The sequence below is a fragment of the Cheilinus undulatus genome, linkage group 20 (assembly GCF_018320785.1).
Source record: "Cheilinus undulatus linkage group 20, ASM1832078v1, whole genome shotgun sequence".
Lineage (NCBI taxonomy): Eukaryota > Metazoa > Chordata > Actinopteri > Labriformes > Labridae > Cheilinus > Cheilinus undulatus.
In genome coordinates this window covers 34,771,122-34,785,703 of record NC_054884.1, presented here as the reverse complement: position 1 = coordinate 34,785,703, position 14,582 = coordinate 34,771,122, and the positions used below count along the sequence as shown (strand labels likewise).

The 14,582-nt window shown below is 40.9% G+C and overlaps 1 protein-coding gene across 1 annotated transcript in view; it reads right to left on the bottom strand.

Annotated features, from left to right (window-relative positions):
* Positions 1 to 14,211, bottom strand: part of tbkbp1 (TBK1 binding protein 1) — a 75,185-nt gene extending 60,974 nt beyond the window's left edge. Inside the window, exons 1-2 of the mRNA XM_041816000.1 lie at positions 14,127 to 14,211; positions 8,803 to 9,061 (exon numbers count right to left, since the gene is read on the bottom strand). Coding sequence (XP_041671934.1) covers positions 8,803 to 9,045 — 243 coding nt within the window. The 5' untranslated portion in view covers positions 9,046 to 9,061; positions 14,127 to 14,211. The remainder of the gene's footprint in view (positions 1 to 8,802; positions 9,062 to 14,126) is intronic.
* Between the last annotated feature and the right edge of the window lie 371 nt (positions 14,212 to 14,582).

The window sequence follows — 14,582 nt, the reverse complement described above, 5'->3', positions numbered from 1 at the left end:
CTGGATGGGAGAATATGTTGCTCTAAACTTTCTGTTATTGATGTAAAAGCTGCCCACGCTATAGACACTAATGCAACCCCATACCATCAGAGATGCAGGCTTTTAAACTGTGCACTAATAACGGGCTGGATGGTCACTCTCCTCTTTAGTCCACAGGACACAACGACCATGGTTTCCAAAACAAAATCAAATTTTGATTAATCTGACCACAGAACAGTTTTCTATTTTGCCTCAGTCCATTGTGAATGAGCTTTGGCCCAGAGAAGACTGCAGTGTTTCTGGATGGTTCACATACTAGTATGTCTTCTTAGCATGATGCAGCTTTAACTTGCATTTGTGGATGGCAGGCCAACCATGATGATGGACAGTGATTTCTGGAAGCGTTCTTGAGCCCATGCAGAAGTTTCCAGTACAGAATCATGTCTGCTTTTGAATGCAGTGCCACCTTAAGTTCACAGGCATCCAAGATTTCTCCAGATTCCAGTTTTGATGATATTATGGACTGTAGATGGTAGATATTCAAAGTCTTTGCAATCTTACTTGTGCATTTTTTTCTGATTTTTTTCCCACAATTTTAGAGGCAGTTTTTCACAGATTATTGAACCTCTGCCCATCTTTACTTATGAGAGTCTTTGCCTCTCTAGAATGCTCCTTTAATACCCAGTCATGTTACTGACCTGTTGACAATCAACTTAAATGCTGCCCTAGCTGTTTTCATTAGTTACACTTGCTTTTCCAACCTTTTGTTGCTCCGTCCCAACTTTTTTGAGATGTGTTGCTGCCATCAAGTCTAAAATGAGCTAATATTTTTTCATGAAATGATAAAATGTCTCGGTTTCAAGATCTGATATGTTGTTTTTGTTCTATTGTGAATAAAATATGGGTTATGAGATTTGCCAATCTTTGACTTTTGTTTCTTTATTCTTGACAGCACCCCAACTTTTTTGGACTTTAGGTTGTACACAAAATATATCAGGAAAAAATGTACTCTTTAAAGGGATACTTCAACATTTTGGCAAATTTGCCCATTGCCATAATCCCTATAGTCTTACTAATAAGTTTGTTACCTTTAGTTGTCACCTGGAAGAATAGCCTCAGTGCAGAGGACATGACCTGACTGTTATGCTATCTGGACCTCCAAACAGCCAAGTTTCTGACAACCAATGCATTAGAACTTACAAGATATATCAACTCTCAGGTGATCAATATTTCCTTACATCAGAAAAATAAGTAGGAGATGGCATCTTCTTGCCTCACCTCTATGTGTCATTCAGGGGGTAAATATATTCATAGCTGTATATAAAATAAGGCAGCCACAGCTGAAACTATGATGCAACAGCTCTGCATGGAAACCCTTAAAATATGCAGAAATAATTGCATTTTATGCAGGGGCGATCATACAGATAAGTTATGTAATGAATACAGCGTACATTATGTGTTTCTGGGCCTTGCAGCTTAAAGTGTTGTTGTGTGGTAAACAATTTGTTGAGTTTTAGTGTTAAAGTGCTGTTTGGTAGCAGGATCCTGTGATAGAAAACAACCAAGACAAGTTATATAACGGCGTGTGGTTTAACCTAAATGAACACATTTACATTTAGAGTGCCTCTCGTAAGCGGGCGGGCTTTTTCATTTTCTGTTTGAAGTCATTGCAGCTGATGCAATGTCTATTTGAGGAGCAAACAACCCTTTTCCATTTAGCAGAACACCTCTCTCTCTGCTCAGTTTAACAGTAAATGTTCTCAACATGGGTGAACCCCCCAGGGGGGCCGAGAAATTCTCACTCTGCAGAGCGTGAGGAACTCTAAACTGGAGAACAACCTCACTTCAACTCATGTTCAAAGCATCAGGAAGCACTTCCATCTGCATCATTACAGTAGCTGTACCCGGGCTTCTAGTGTGTGGAGAGAGCCCGCGGCAGTACTGACAGCGCCACAACAAAAAGATTCAAATAAGAGGAAATAATCCAGAATTTAGTAATCTGGCAGAGGGGGATTTCAGGAGTCAATATTGATTGATTAATGAAAGCTGAAAAAAAGGCACATGCTCTATTTACGCATGCACAGGTGTGACAGCTCAGACTCGGAGTGGCCAGTGTCCACACCTGCTCTGTGTAAAATCAACAGCTGTCTCTGTGGGATTAGGTCCTGAACAAACTAACGCTGGCAAACAGCAATGTGGCAGCCTGCAGCCCGCACTAACAGCTGCTCAGCTGCTAAAAGGATTCCTGCACTGACTTTCACATTCAAGACAAAGTCACACTCACTGCTACTAAAGTCAATCATTTGTAAAAGTCAGAGCAGAAGATCCTGAGATAGTTCACATTTTTCATCTTAAATCACTGCACTTTGTTTTTAAAGAGCATTATTTCACACAGAGAAAACCTGAACTTGAACCACCATCTGGCATTTATATGTCTATGCCTTCAAAAGTATTGGAACCGTGAGGCTAATTTCTTTATTTTTTCTGTAGACATTTGGGTTGGGTCAAAAGATGAATATGAGACAAGAGATCAACATTTCAGCTTTAATTTCCAGGTATTTACATCTGGATCTGATACATGACGAAGACAGCATTATTTGTAACAAAACACCAACATTTTAGGTGAGCAAAAGTATTGGAAAAATGGACTTAAAATAGATTGAAGTGATTAAAACTTAATATTGAGTTGCATATCCTCTGCTTGCAATAACTGTATCAAACACGTGACCCACTGACATCACCAAACTTTTGCATTTTTCTCTTGTGGTGCTTTCACCAAAGCAATCAGAACCATTGCACAAATGTTGGCAGTAGCCAGTGCCTCTATTTGGAATGTCCTGAGGAAGAAAGAAACCACTGGTGCACTAAATAACAAGTTCAAACTAGGGCTGAAAGCAGCACTGAAGGGTCCTCACACCCTGGCGCACGTTGGGGTGTGGCCCTTGTGTGGTAATAGTGGGGTGTTGGCAAACCCCTGCAGTGTGCTGCAGCACTGCAGAGAGACCAAGGAAAACCTCAGTTGAGCATCCTTACGTTATACTTTGTATATGAGGTAGTACTGGCCCTCAACAGTAGGTGGCAGTATGTCACATGAGGATGTTGATATGTAGAAGTGATCATGGGCCTGTCCTGGTGCTGTCCAGTTCTTCATTTTTGACACCCATTGTTGGCTGTCTGCTGCTGTGATTACTGCTGGGTCTTGCTCTGGGAGGTTGCTGTGTTCTTGTTTATGTTATATATGTTAGGTGACATCTCCTCCTTCTCCCCGTATACTCTTCCAGTATTGCTCAGTCTCAGGCCTGGGTGGGTCTTCTGTCGTCCTACTACCGAGCATCTCTAAGGTAACTGTTGCCTATGGATCTAAGTTATTGATTTGGTTGGTATTGTAAGCAGGAGGCAGTTGAGGTCCTCCTATCCTGCTATTTGGCCTTGATACCCAATTCTGATGGGTTGGCGACCTAGCTCCCTCTTGCTGTAGCATCTTTGCACCTTGTTACTATCCTTGTCTATCCTTGTCTAACCCTCTCCAAATATTCCCTATCACTAGGGTACCCTATTCTTCACCCCACACCTAATTGCCCTGACCGAACCCACAATCTCCAGCACCAAGGTCTTTGTTTTAACCCACTGAGCTATCCAGTGTTGTGACCCACTGAGCTACCCATGCCTTATCTACCTATATATATAGCTATATATATATCTACATACACATACAGGTACATGTCAAAAAATTAAAATATCATGAAAAAGTTCAATGTTTTTTGTCACTCATTTCAGAAAGTGAAACCTATATATTATATAGACTCATTACGCATAGAGTGAAATATTTCAAGCTTTTATTTCTTGAAATTTTGATGATTATGGCTTACAGATAATGAAAAGCCCAGGTTATTTAACGAAAAGCTCTTTTTTATTGATCTTATGTAATATTCTAATTTTCTGAGACACTGAATTTGGGGTTTTCATTATCTGTAATCATCAACCCAGCATTAATCACAGCCTAGGTAAGACACTTCTGACATCTCTGGTTCAGGAGTGTCTTGACATGAGGAAGGTGACATTTGTAGCCCATGTCTAGGATTCGTCTGCGTTCTCCATGAGCTTTTAGGACTTTATGTGCCTGAATATGTCTCTACTTTCAGGACACAAAAGTAGCTGAAGGCATTATCATAGTGTCTTTGCAGAAACAACTTCTTACCTCTAATCTGGAGTTCTCTGCTGAGGCGTGGCGTCATCTGCGAAGAACCTATATTTCTACCTCAGTCGATTTGAACCTTTTGGAAGAGGGGTGAAATGTATTCAAGGACCTCAATCAAGTCCGGTTGCCTCGTTTAGACAAACATTTAGATAACTATGACCTGGATGACTCAGAATCCATACAGACAACCCATGCTAAAGTGTCTTTTATCATTGCCTTATTTTATTTGTCTCATTCTTCACTAAAAATCACAAAACCTTTGCATAGCCAACAAATACATCAAGCATCATCCCTAATCATCTGATCTGTATGCTCGCCTTCCTGAATCAAAGTTTGATGAAGCTTTAAACCAGACATCCACACAGACATCACAGAAGAACCAGACTACAGCAGTATCCAGAAGAGTCCGTAATGAAGCAACAACTAGCAATTGTCTTCCTCAGCATTTCCAGGTACAGCCTCCTCTTTGATAATTTTTAGTCTCTGAAGTTTTTATTCTCTCATCTCTCCAACAAAAACAAGCATCCTCACATTCCTGAAGTCAAACCAGGAGACAGAGAAGCGAGGGGAACATTTCTCCTTCCTCACCAAATAATTCCTAGAGTAACTTGAACACCCAGAGACTAATGATTGTAAAAAAGGATTTTTTTTGTCTTTAATCCGCCTTTTGTTCTTAATTTCAGCCATTTATCTCTGCAGCTCCTCATGTCATTATCTCCTTTTACTGGCTCATTTCTCCTCCCTGCTCTCTGCTTTTCTCCACATCCTTCTGCCTGTTTAACTCCCTCTTTCCACTTATTTTTCCACTTTTTGCTCATTTTCTGTCCTCCCACGCTATTCCTTTACGCTCAGTCCCCCAGTATATCTGCCTGTTGGCCCAGCCGCTGCTAGGAGGCGGATTTCTGCTTCACCTGCTTCCTTATCCAACGGAGCACAGTCTGATTTTTACCCACAATCAAACAGGCCTGGCAACGCAGTCATGTTTACAATATCACTGACTTCAAGCCAAGCAGATGATATTGTATTAGCATTATTAGGGACTCTGAGCAGGGCTCTCTCTGGGATCTAGGACATATATGGGATTATTACTGAAAATTATCTTAAATATCTTAAATCTTTTCCATGTTTGAACTCTTGTGACCTTCTGGATAAGACTTTTGAATTCTTTCTTCTAACGTCTTGTCAGTATAACACATAATCCTTTCCTTTCCTCCAAGTAGCTTGATATCTAAAAGAATTTATTTAAATTCTGGGAAAAATTGCAGTGATGGTTGTCCTTCTGGAACTTTGTTCCATCTCCACACAGGATCTCTGGAGCTCAGTCAGAGTGACCATCAGGTTCTTGGTCACCTCTCTTACTAAGGCCCTTCTACAGAATTTGCTCATTTCTGCCAGGAAGCTCTTGGAAGGGTTCTGCTTGCACCAAACAATCTTCTTCTATTTGAGAATTACGGAGGCCACTGCGCTCTTGGGAACCTTCAGTGCAACAGAATGTTTCTGTAGCCTTCCCCCAAATCGGTGCCTTGTAATAATCCTGTAATCTTAGCTATGCAGGCAAGTCCAGAGTCGGTGCCTTAATGACCCCCAATTAGATTGGGGGTCATGAAGGCTACTGTCATTCTATGATATTCATTCCTAAGTTTGCCATTGACAGCGTAGCCAGTACTGCTTCAAAATATGCTGCAAAGTTTGCATCACGTGCACACTGCTATGCACACTTTAGCACATCATCCTTTCAAATGATCTTCAAATATTAAACCTATTAATATTAAACCTTTAAAATAATCATGAAACCCAAGCAATCGAATCATTAAGACTCCTTTTATACTTTAAAACCGTGATTTTCAACGTTGTGGTCGCAGACACTGAGAGGGGGTCACCAGATGCCTTAAAAAAATTGAGAATATTTTTTACAGTGATATCAAACTGTATATTGTAGCCATTTTAATGAAAATATATGCATGAAATTAGTAAAATGTAAAATAAAAAAGTTTTATCAGTAGCATCCTGAATAACTGTTCCCTCATTTAAGAGCTGAAAAGCGTGTCTAACTGATATCTATTAGTGCCACTGTTTACCACTTTACCTACCCAAATTTGCCACTATCATTGGCAACTTTTCCTCAATTGAGGCCCAGTTTGGATCCTTTATTGCCACTTCTTACCCACTTTTGCCACTTTACACCAATTTTTCCTGATTTTAACCAGTTTTCATTACTTTTTTCCCACCAATTTTAACACATTTTAACAAATTGTTTATACTTGTTTGTCAATTTTTGCCAATTGTTGGTTCTGTTGACCCATTATTAGAACTATTAGCCCCTTTTTACCACTTTTGATGCCCATTTTTGCCAATTTTAACCACATTTCACTTTTATGATGCACATTTTTGCCAGTTTAAACCATTTCTGTCCATTTTTCTGCTTCAGTTGACCCATTTTTGCCAGTTCCAACCACTCTTTTCACTTTAACATCCCATTTCACCAAATTTGCCACCTGTTTTTGCCACTTTAACCCATTATTGCCATTCTTTTCTTACTTTTGCCACTTCTAACCCATTTCTTCTACTTTTAAAATCCCATATCACTGCTTTTTCCACCCATTTTTGCCCTTTTTAACCCACTTTAATTCTGTTTTTTACGAAAATGGGTTTACATTTTTATGAAGGCTATATACTAAGGCACAAAAGAATGAGAAAAGGTATTTGGGATATTCGTTGCTTTGAAAAGAGTGGTTATTATTCAGGTTAAATGTATGGATATCACATCCTAACTTAAACATAGGCCCAAAGTTTGAATTGCTCCCAGAAAGCTCCCCCCTTATGAGCAGCATTGACTGCACATGACAGTTCTTGAATGTGCATGGCTGTGTCCAACCACTTTCAGGTACAGTGGGGGTCCCAGGACTCTGGGGTCGCGGCCTGAAAAGGTTGAGAACCACTGCTTAAAAACAGCCGGAGGCAGCAAAGGGTTGGTGCTGCAACCCTTAAGAACAGTGCCCTTCCACTCTGTTGTGTATTTTTGGGTCAGGTGTCTTTAAAACGCAAGCTAGAGCTTTTTTTGTGCAGCATTCCATGACTGTGGTCTGAAAATATGTTTCTCAGAGTGAAGAGTGAAATTTCACAAAAGTTAGGGCCTCATCATTGTCCTGTCATCCTCACTCTTCAGCTACGTCATACTCTGTCTCAATCACAGGCAATACTGTCAGGCCAGTCATGTGCTTCATCATTTCACATCAGTAAAAGTGTTACTTTCAGGGTTCAGTCGTAAATGCATGCTGGTCAGCTGCGAGTTGTGCTCGTTTAATCTAAACTCTACCTCTCCCACTGCATCAGTAGAGCTGAAATATGAATTGCTGCACAATGGGCAGAGTGGGATGAGGGGGCACGGCCCACGAATGCCCGCCAATTACACCTACACGGGGCAGTTCCTTTGACCTCATGGCTTGGTTTTTGCCCTGATATGTATTGTCAGCTGTGAGGCCTTCTATAGAGAGGTGTTTGCTTTTCAAAATCATGTCCAATCAGTTTACTTCAGCACAGGTGGACTCCAATCAAGATGTAGAAACATCTCAGCAAAGATCATAAGAAATGGGAGGAAACCTGAGCTAAATTTACAGTGTTGTTGTAAAGGGTGATATTTCAGTTTTTTATTTTTCATAAATTTGCAGAAATTTCTAAAATTCTGTTTTCACTTTTCCATAATGGGGTACTGAGTGTAGATTTATGAGAATAAAAATCACGTTTCTTCAACTTTAGCATCAGGCTGCAACATGACAAAATATAAAAAAGCGAAGGGGGTCTGGATCTACTCTGAATTTACTGGATATGCAATTTTAATTTTGATGCCATGGCAGACAGGGCCCTGGCGCCCTAGGAGTGGCCAGACTCCAGGTTGGGAATGACTACTTAAGCTGGCATGCATGCCTCCTTAGGGAACCAAGGGCCCTTTGTATTAGCTTGCACTCGAGCCTGTTGAAACTACTTTATGCCTCTGCTGTAAGACTCTCTAAATTAGCATCCATACAGCAGCATGGCTCCTCATCACCTGAGACCCAGCATCTTTGTTTATAAATCCTCCAGCTCCTAATTATCATACTGAGATTAATTTACATCACAGGAAAAGAAGAAGACTAAAGAAAAGTCCTCTCAAAAACAGGAAGTGTCTGTGACCTCTCCTCATTATCCCGCTATCACGGCTTGGATGTTAATGCCAGCTGTAAACGGCAGCCATGGTTACTTAAACGGAGCGGCTACACTGGCTCCTGTGAGGGTTTAATTCAGCTTTACTGTGGGTTAGCGGAGGTGCTTCCAGGTCTCCTGCTTATACATGAGTTCAGACTCGAGCAGATAAAGCAGAAAGATTCCCCACTTTTGGAGTTTATTCCCGCTGGTCCGTGATCAAAGCCCGCCGCCGCTTTCTTCCCTTTTATCTCTGTGTACAGCCTCAATAAAAATGGAAAATGCTGAGGGTGAGTGCATTACTCCTTTTTTAAAAACCTCCAATAAATCTAGAGACAAACTGGCCTTATCCTCTGAGAACTTTAGTCAGATATCAGCAAGGACAGAAACAACAACACAAACAGAAAAGTTCCTGAACGTTTGACTTTGAAGTAAAAATCGTTCACCTTGATCTCGTAGATCTTGAGTTTCCTCTTGATGCTGGTGTTTTCCCGCTCCAGGCAGGCGAGCCGAGTCTTGATGTCCTGATAGGCCGTGATGAGGGCAAAGTGTGAGGCCGAGTAGACGTCATCGGCGGGCAGCGTGGAGGAGTGCCACGCCACGCTGCCGCAGCCATCCTCCTTCAGGCCCCCCGCATCACTGCCTCCTCCCAGCAGCCCCAGCTCCCCTCCGCCAAACAGAGACTGCATCACTCAGAGCCTCAACCTGAAAGCACACAAACGGAGGTTTGTTATTAATTATTAAAGCCCCAAAATAGCTTCTATTCAATTAAGAGCCCCATCCAAAATAAAAACAGCTTTTCATAAGTGGAACAGTGGTCGACTGTCTGTTTCTGCAGCACAGCTAAAAACATGAGGCAGGCAACAAACACCAAAAAGAACAAAGCAGAATTCAGCTGAGAGCAGTCGGATTTCTGGCACACACCGTGTAAAATATTCAAAAGTAAAGTGGGAACAGAGGAAGACTGAGGGACAGAGGTATTCCATGTGAAATTTAGAGATGACTCAGTGATTTTCTACTTTCTCTTCACTTTAGATGTCACTACAATCATCACTTATCACTTTGAATAGATTCTCTTACATAACTTCTGACCATGTCTGGGATATTTGCAAGGAACAAATACACTGTGTCAGTCGTTTCTCGACAGGTGAGTTTTGTTCTGGCTGTTCTGGCTATTCATCAGACTGCAGCCTCAAAATCAAGCACTTAAAACATCCATTTAGTGAGGGTGTGAGTTCAGCTGACACACCAGATAAACAGTTCCTCTTATCCATGGCATGGCTTGTATTACACATCAGTGGAGCAACACCCCATAGATGTTGTTTGGGAAGGGCTCAACCTTTGAAAAACTCTCAGAGGGTGATCGGACGAAAGTTCTTTTCTTCTCATTCATTATTGACCAATCAGAGCAACCAAACATATGACATAATAGGTGTGCACAGCCATACACAGGCAGCCATTATTACAGTTCACTATCAGTGGAGCCAGTTGGTTAATCAAACTCTTGCCAGTTGAGAGGAGCACAAAAACATATTTTCCAACAAGAAAAGCCATCAGTGTGGCTCTTTGTCCAGTTCTGAGGAAACTGTCACTATAGCAGCATCCATGCTGATCGTTTTAGAGGCTTGTGGTCACTTAAACTAAACCACAAATTTAGCCAATACCTCTTTTTCCTCAAATGATGCCGACCTGGAACTATAGTCTAAGCTTGAAACTTTGCAAGATGGATCTGTCTGATAGACATGGAATCTGTCCATTTCTCTGGTTTTAGAAGGTTGGAGGTGAATCTTTTATTTTTCACGAGAATGTTACTCTATGATCCGATTCATTGACTCATAGCCATGTAAAGATCAACCAGTCTGAATCAGATGACCAATCTTTATGTCACAAATCTGAGTGCATCCATTGGAGCAACCTTGTTCTGGTAAAAATGCAGTTTTAGGGTTAGAGATTGGTTCACTGGGACTCTTTTGCCCCTCCTAAGTGGCTCTCTGCATCTGTGCTGGAATATGAAATCAAGGTTTTTATTTAACATTCAAAAAGCATTTTTTCTGATTTTATATTGAGATTGTTTTGCATATATTATCTATAAAATGTGCAGATTTTTCATTCACTTAACTCTTTATTTTCTTAAATCTTTCATCAGCTTAAATGTGCATCATGTTGCGTCTACGATGTTGTTGGAGTTTTTCTGTCTTGGAAACTAAGCTCATGTCATGAGTGACACCTGAAACAGGAGTTTATGCACATCCCTTAAGTTAAGCTTGATAAGTTCCATATCAAACTGGTGCATCCGTCAGACTCTAAGAGGACTAAAGTAGTGTTGGCAGAGAATAGTGGTGATATCATCTTACCATATCATTTTATGATACTGATGTCTGTGTCTTGCCTGCATCCTGATGATGTTCATGATGTCTTAGCTGTGCAGTATGGTTTCATGTCTGCACTCTGATTGATGTCTGTGATGTCTTAGTTTGCATGGCATCACAGGTCATCTAGTTTTGGTTCTATATTGTTGCTCTTTATCGATGTAGATGAATTATTATCTGTCTACATGTCAAGTTCTGTTTCTTGTCTTTTGTCTGAGTTGTTGCTTTGTTTTTGTACTTGCTTCTGCACTTGTCAAAGCACTTTGTAAACCCATGTTTTTAAAAGTGCTATACAAATAAAGTTATTATTATTGTTATTATAACCTTAACAAAAGCATGAAAAACTAAGACAAGTTCACACCTAACAGCATTAGTCCAGAGAAGAAAGAGAGAAAGGAGGCAAAGGAATCAATAGTGGGCTGTTTGAGCCAAATAAACAGGTAAGCTCACTTGTTATTGTTATTATCCACACTGCTGCTGTGAAGTCAGCATTAGTATTACTCAAAAGATTTATCAGTTTGATGATGATTTAAATATTTCGTTGTGTTATGGATGTAAACGACAGCGTAAGAGTGGGCATCTGTGTTGTAAAAGATGAGGTTGTTTATGTTTGTGCTGAAAATGTCATGTGTGCTAATGTGGCGCTGTCCATGGTGCTGACTGACATTTGTCACTTATAGAGAGTGAAGGAGGGAGAAAGGTTGTGAGCAGTTCTTTCTACTACTTTCTACTCTGATGCGGTCAGTGACCCAGTGATCATTTATGGATGCCAGTGCTTGTGCCAGTTTCTATGCACCGGTATGTGCGAGTCTGACAGAAGGGGCCCGAAGCTGCACCCACATTTTATGCAAAGCATCATGGGGGCTAGAAAAAAGGTGAATAAAATGGAGAAAAAGCGGAAGATTGGATAAAATAGCAGGCTTCCTGTATAAACAGTCTAACATTATGTTAAATGACTGAAGTCTTCAACACACACCTGCCCAGGTATCAAACTCTGACTGTTAGCTGAGGAAACAACAGTAAAACTGGCTTGAAAATGTGTTACTAGTATGTAGATCTTTTCCTTTCTGTATTTCTCACTCAATTTGCAGTTAAACAAAATACCTTGTTTCCTAAGAAAGCACTTATTCGCACTCATTTCACTCTACATCTTGTTTATGACAAAAATGTTCTCCATATGGTGTATTTACTAAACACTGTTTTGGTTTCATGGATGGATTTCATTTAATCAGGGAGAAAAGCTGTTATAAGTGTCCTTCCTAGTTCCTGCTGCGAGCCACTTGCAGCCAGACAGATGATGATTGAAGCCAGACAGATGATGCTTTTCTTCTTCTATAACTTCACTGCCAGGCCTCGTGTGTGAAAAGAGTGGTGCTTTGATTGTTTTATCTGAAAGTCTGACAGCAGACAGCTGTCACTGCTGTCAATGCAGACTTTAGAGCCGACATGAATGCATGCCAATCAGCATAAAAACTCAGTGTTTTTGTCATTAGCTGCAAAAAGAAAGTTTCAGAGATTCACAGAAGAGTTTACCCTTAACCTGAGGCATAATGACTCCAACTCATGAATGAACAGAGAAGAGAAGATGCAAAGACGAGGAGAGGAGGGAAATGATGACAGAAGACCTCAGTTAAGGCATGAAATCAGAGAAGAGGCTCATTTAAAAAACACTGGAGTACACATTGTTAGCTATAGGCATTTTAAAAGTACGGTTGTTTTGTATTGAGCTCAAGTGACACTTGAGTTTATCCTGCCACTATAGATGTTTTTATTATTTTCTAAGATGTCAACAGCAATCCTCTTCCTGCAGCCACATCTACTGTGGCAGCTCAGAGGATGAAATAGGCCTCTGCTGCATGGAAATGACAGTTTTTTTAATAGACAGGAGACATCTAGAATTGCCTGTACAGCTCTACTCACTGATGAGTACCCTGTACCAGGCGAGTCTGGATGAATTGTACCAGAGACCATCTCTACAAGTGGACTCCGGCACAGTATGCTTGAGTTAACACTGTTCAGACAAACCAGACTTTGGGGTCAAGTGCAGGCATGACACCAGGATCACAATTTTAGATGGGCTCATGTATCTTTGACTGGGGCTGTTGATGTTAAAAGTTTAAACTGTTATCTTATAATAAGATAAGCACTTCAGGGCCTATAAAGTATTCCCCCCCTTGGATGGTTTCCCCTTTTATTGATTTTATAAATCAGTCATGGCCAATATAATTTGGCCTTTTTGACAAAAAGTCTCTAGATTACTACAAAGTAATATTATGTAAGGTAAAGTGAATGACCTAATTCAACGGAGGTCCAGCCAATTGGTGCTAGTAGTCTCACAGTTAGTGGAAAAGTGATTGTAGTATAAAGACACCTGTGTCTGGAAGGTCAAGTCACTGGATAATCAGTATTCCTGGTTACCATTGCATCATGAAGATAAAAGAACACTCCAAGCAACTCAGAGAAAAGGTAATTGAAAAGGTATGATTGAAAGGATGGATACAAATAAAATTCCAAGGCACTGAACATCCCCTGGAGTTCAGTTAAGCCCATCATCAAGAAATGGAAGGAACATGGCAAATCAGGCCGTCCACAAACCGAGTGACCGTGCAAGAGGGAGACTAGTGAGAGAGGCCACCAAGACACCTATGACTACTCTGAAGGAGTTACAAGCTTCAGCAGCTGAGATGGGAGACTCTGCAGACAATAATTGTTGCCTTAGCGCTTCACCAGTCAAAGCTTTATGGGAGAGTGGCAAAGAGAAAACTCTGATTAAATCTAGACTAGTGTTTGCCAAAAGGCATGTGGGAAACTCCATGGTCAAGTGGAAGAAGGTTCTTTGGTCTGATGGGACAAAAATGGTGCTATTTGGCCATTGCACAAGACAACAAACACTGTAGATCACCACAAACACACCACCAAGCATGGTGGTGGCAGCATCATGCTGTGGGGATGCTTCTCAGCAGCCAACCCTGGAAGGCTTGTTATGGTAGAGGGTAAAATGAATGCAGCAAAATATTGGAGGACATCTTATTCAGACATTAAGATTAGAGAGGTTTTTGTGACTTTTTGTCAGAAAGCCAACTGACCATGACAGATTTATGAAATCAATTAAAGGGGGATGAATACTTTTTATAGTACTGTATTTGTAAAATAGCATTCAAATATAAAATATAGATCAATAAAAGTAAAATCAAGGAAATTCTTTTAACTCCTAACCTTAGGGTGGGCACATTGGACAAGTTGGTGGACCCAGGCCCATAAGACCCCCCCATAGCATTCCATGTCTGTAGCTGAGACGACAGCACTGCACAGGGTAGCAACTAGAAGGAGTACAACACCAGTAGGCTATCATCTGAATGTGGAATATTTTGACATGTTGATTCAGTGAAAAATGCACTGACCTTGGGGAGAAATGATGAGAACATAAACCCTGAGAGCGCTGTCCTAAATGTACCATATTATGAGGATACTGAGTGGAGGGTTATTGGACCCTGGGAGCACAGAAACACTTGCCATGCTGCCAATACTTGACATCACTGCATGCAGTCTAGCACTGCTGTACCAAAATATTTTTAAACCTCTGCTTCTCCTCTCACAGCTTTTTGTTTAGAGCACTTAGCTTTCAGTGTATTCTCAGATTTCCCATCTCTGGAGGACTCAGATGCATCAGAGTGTCTGCGTGTCTTTTATGGGGGCAAATCTTTCCTGCACCTCCTTCTGAGGATTGTGATTTCTCACTGTTACGTGTGGAAAAAGTCCTGGTTCCTGGGTAGGTGGTGAACAGAGAGACTTTAGAGCTGTTTCTGCCTCCTGGAACCAAGAACGACACTTTAGAAGTGGGAAGTTTAAACCAAAAA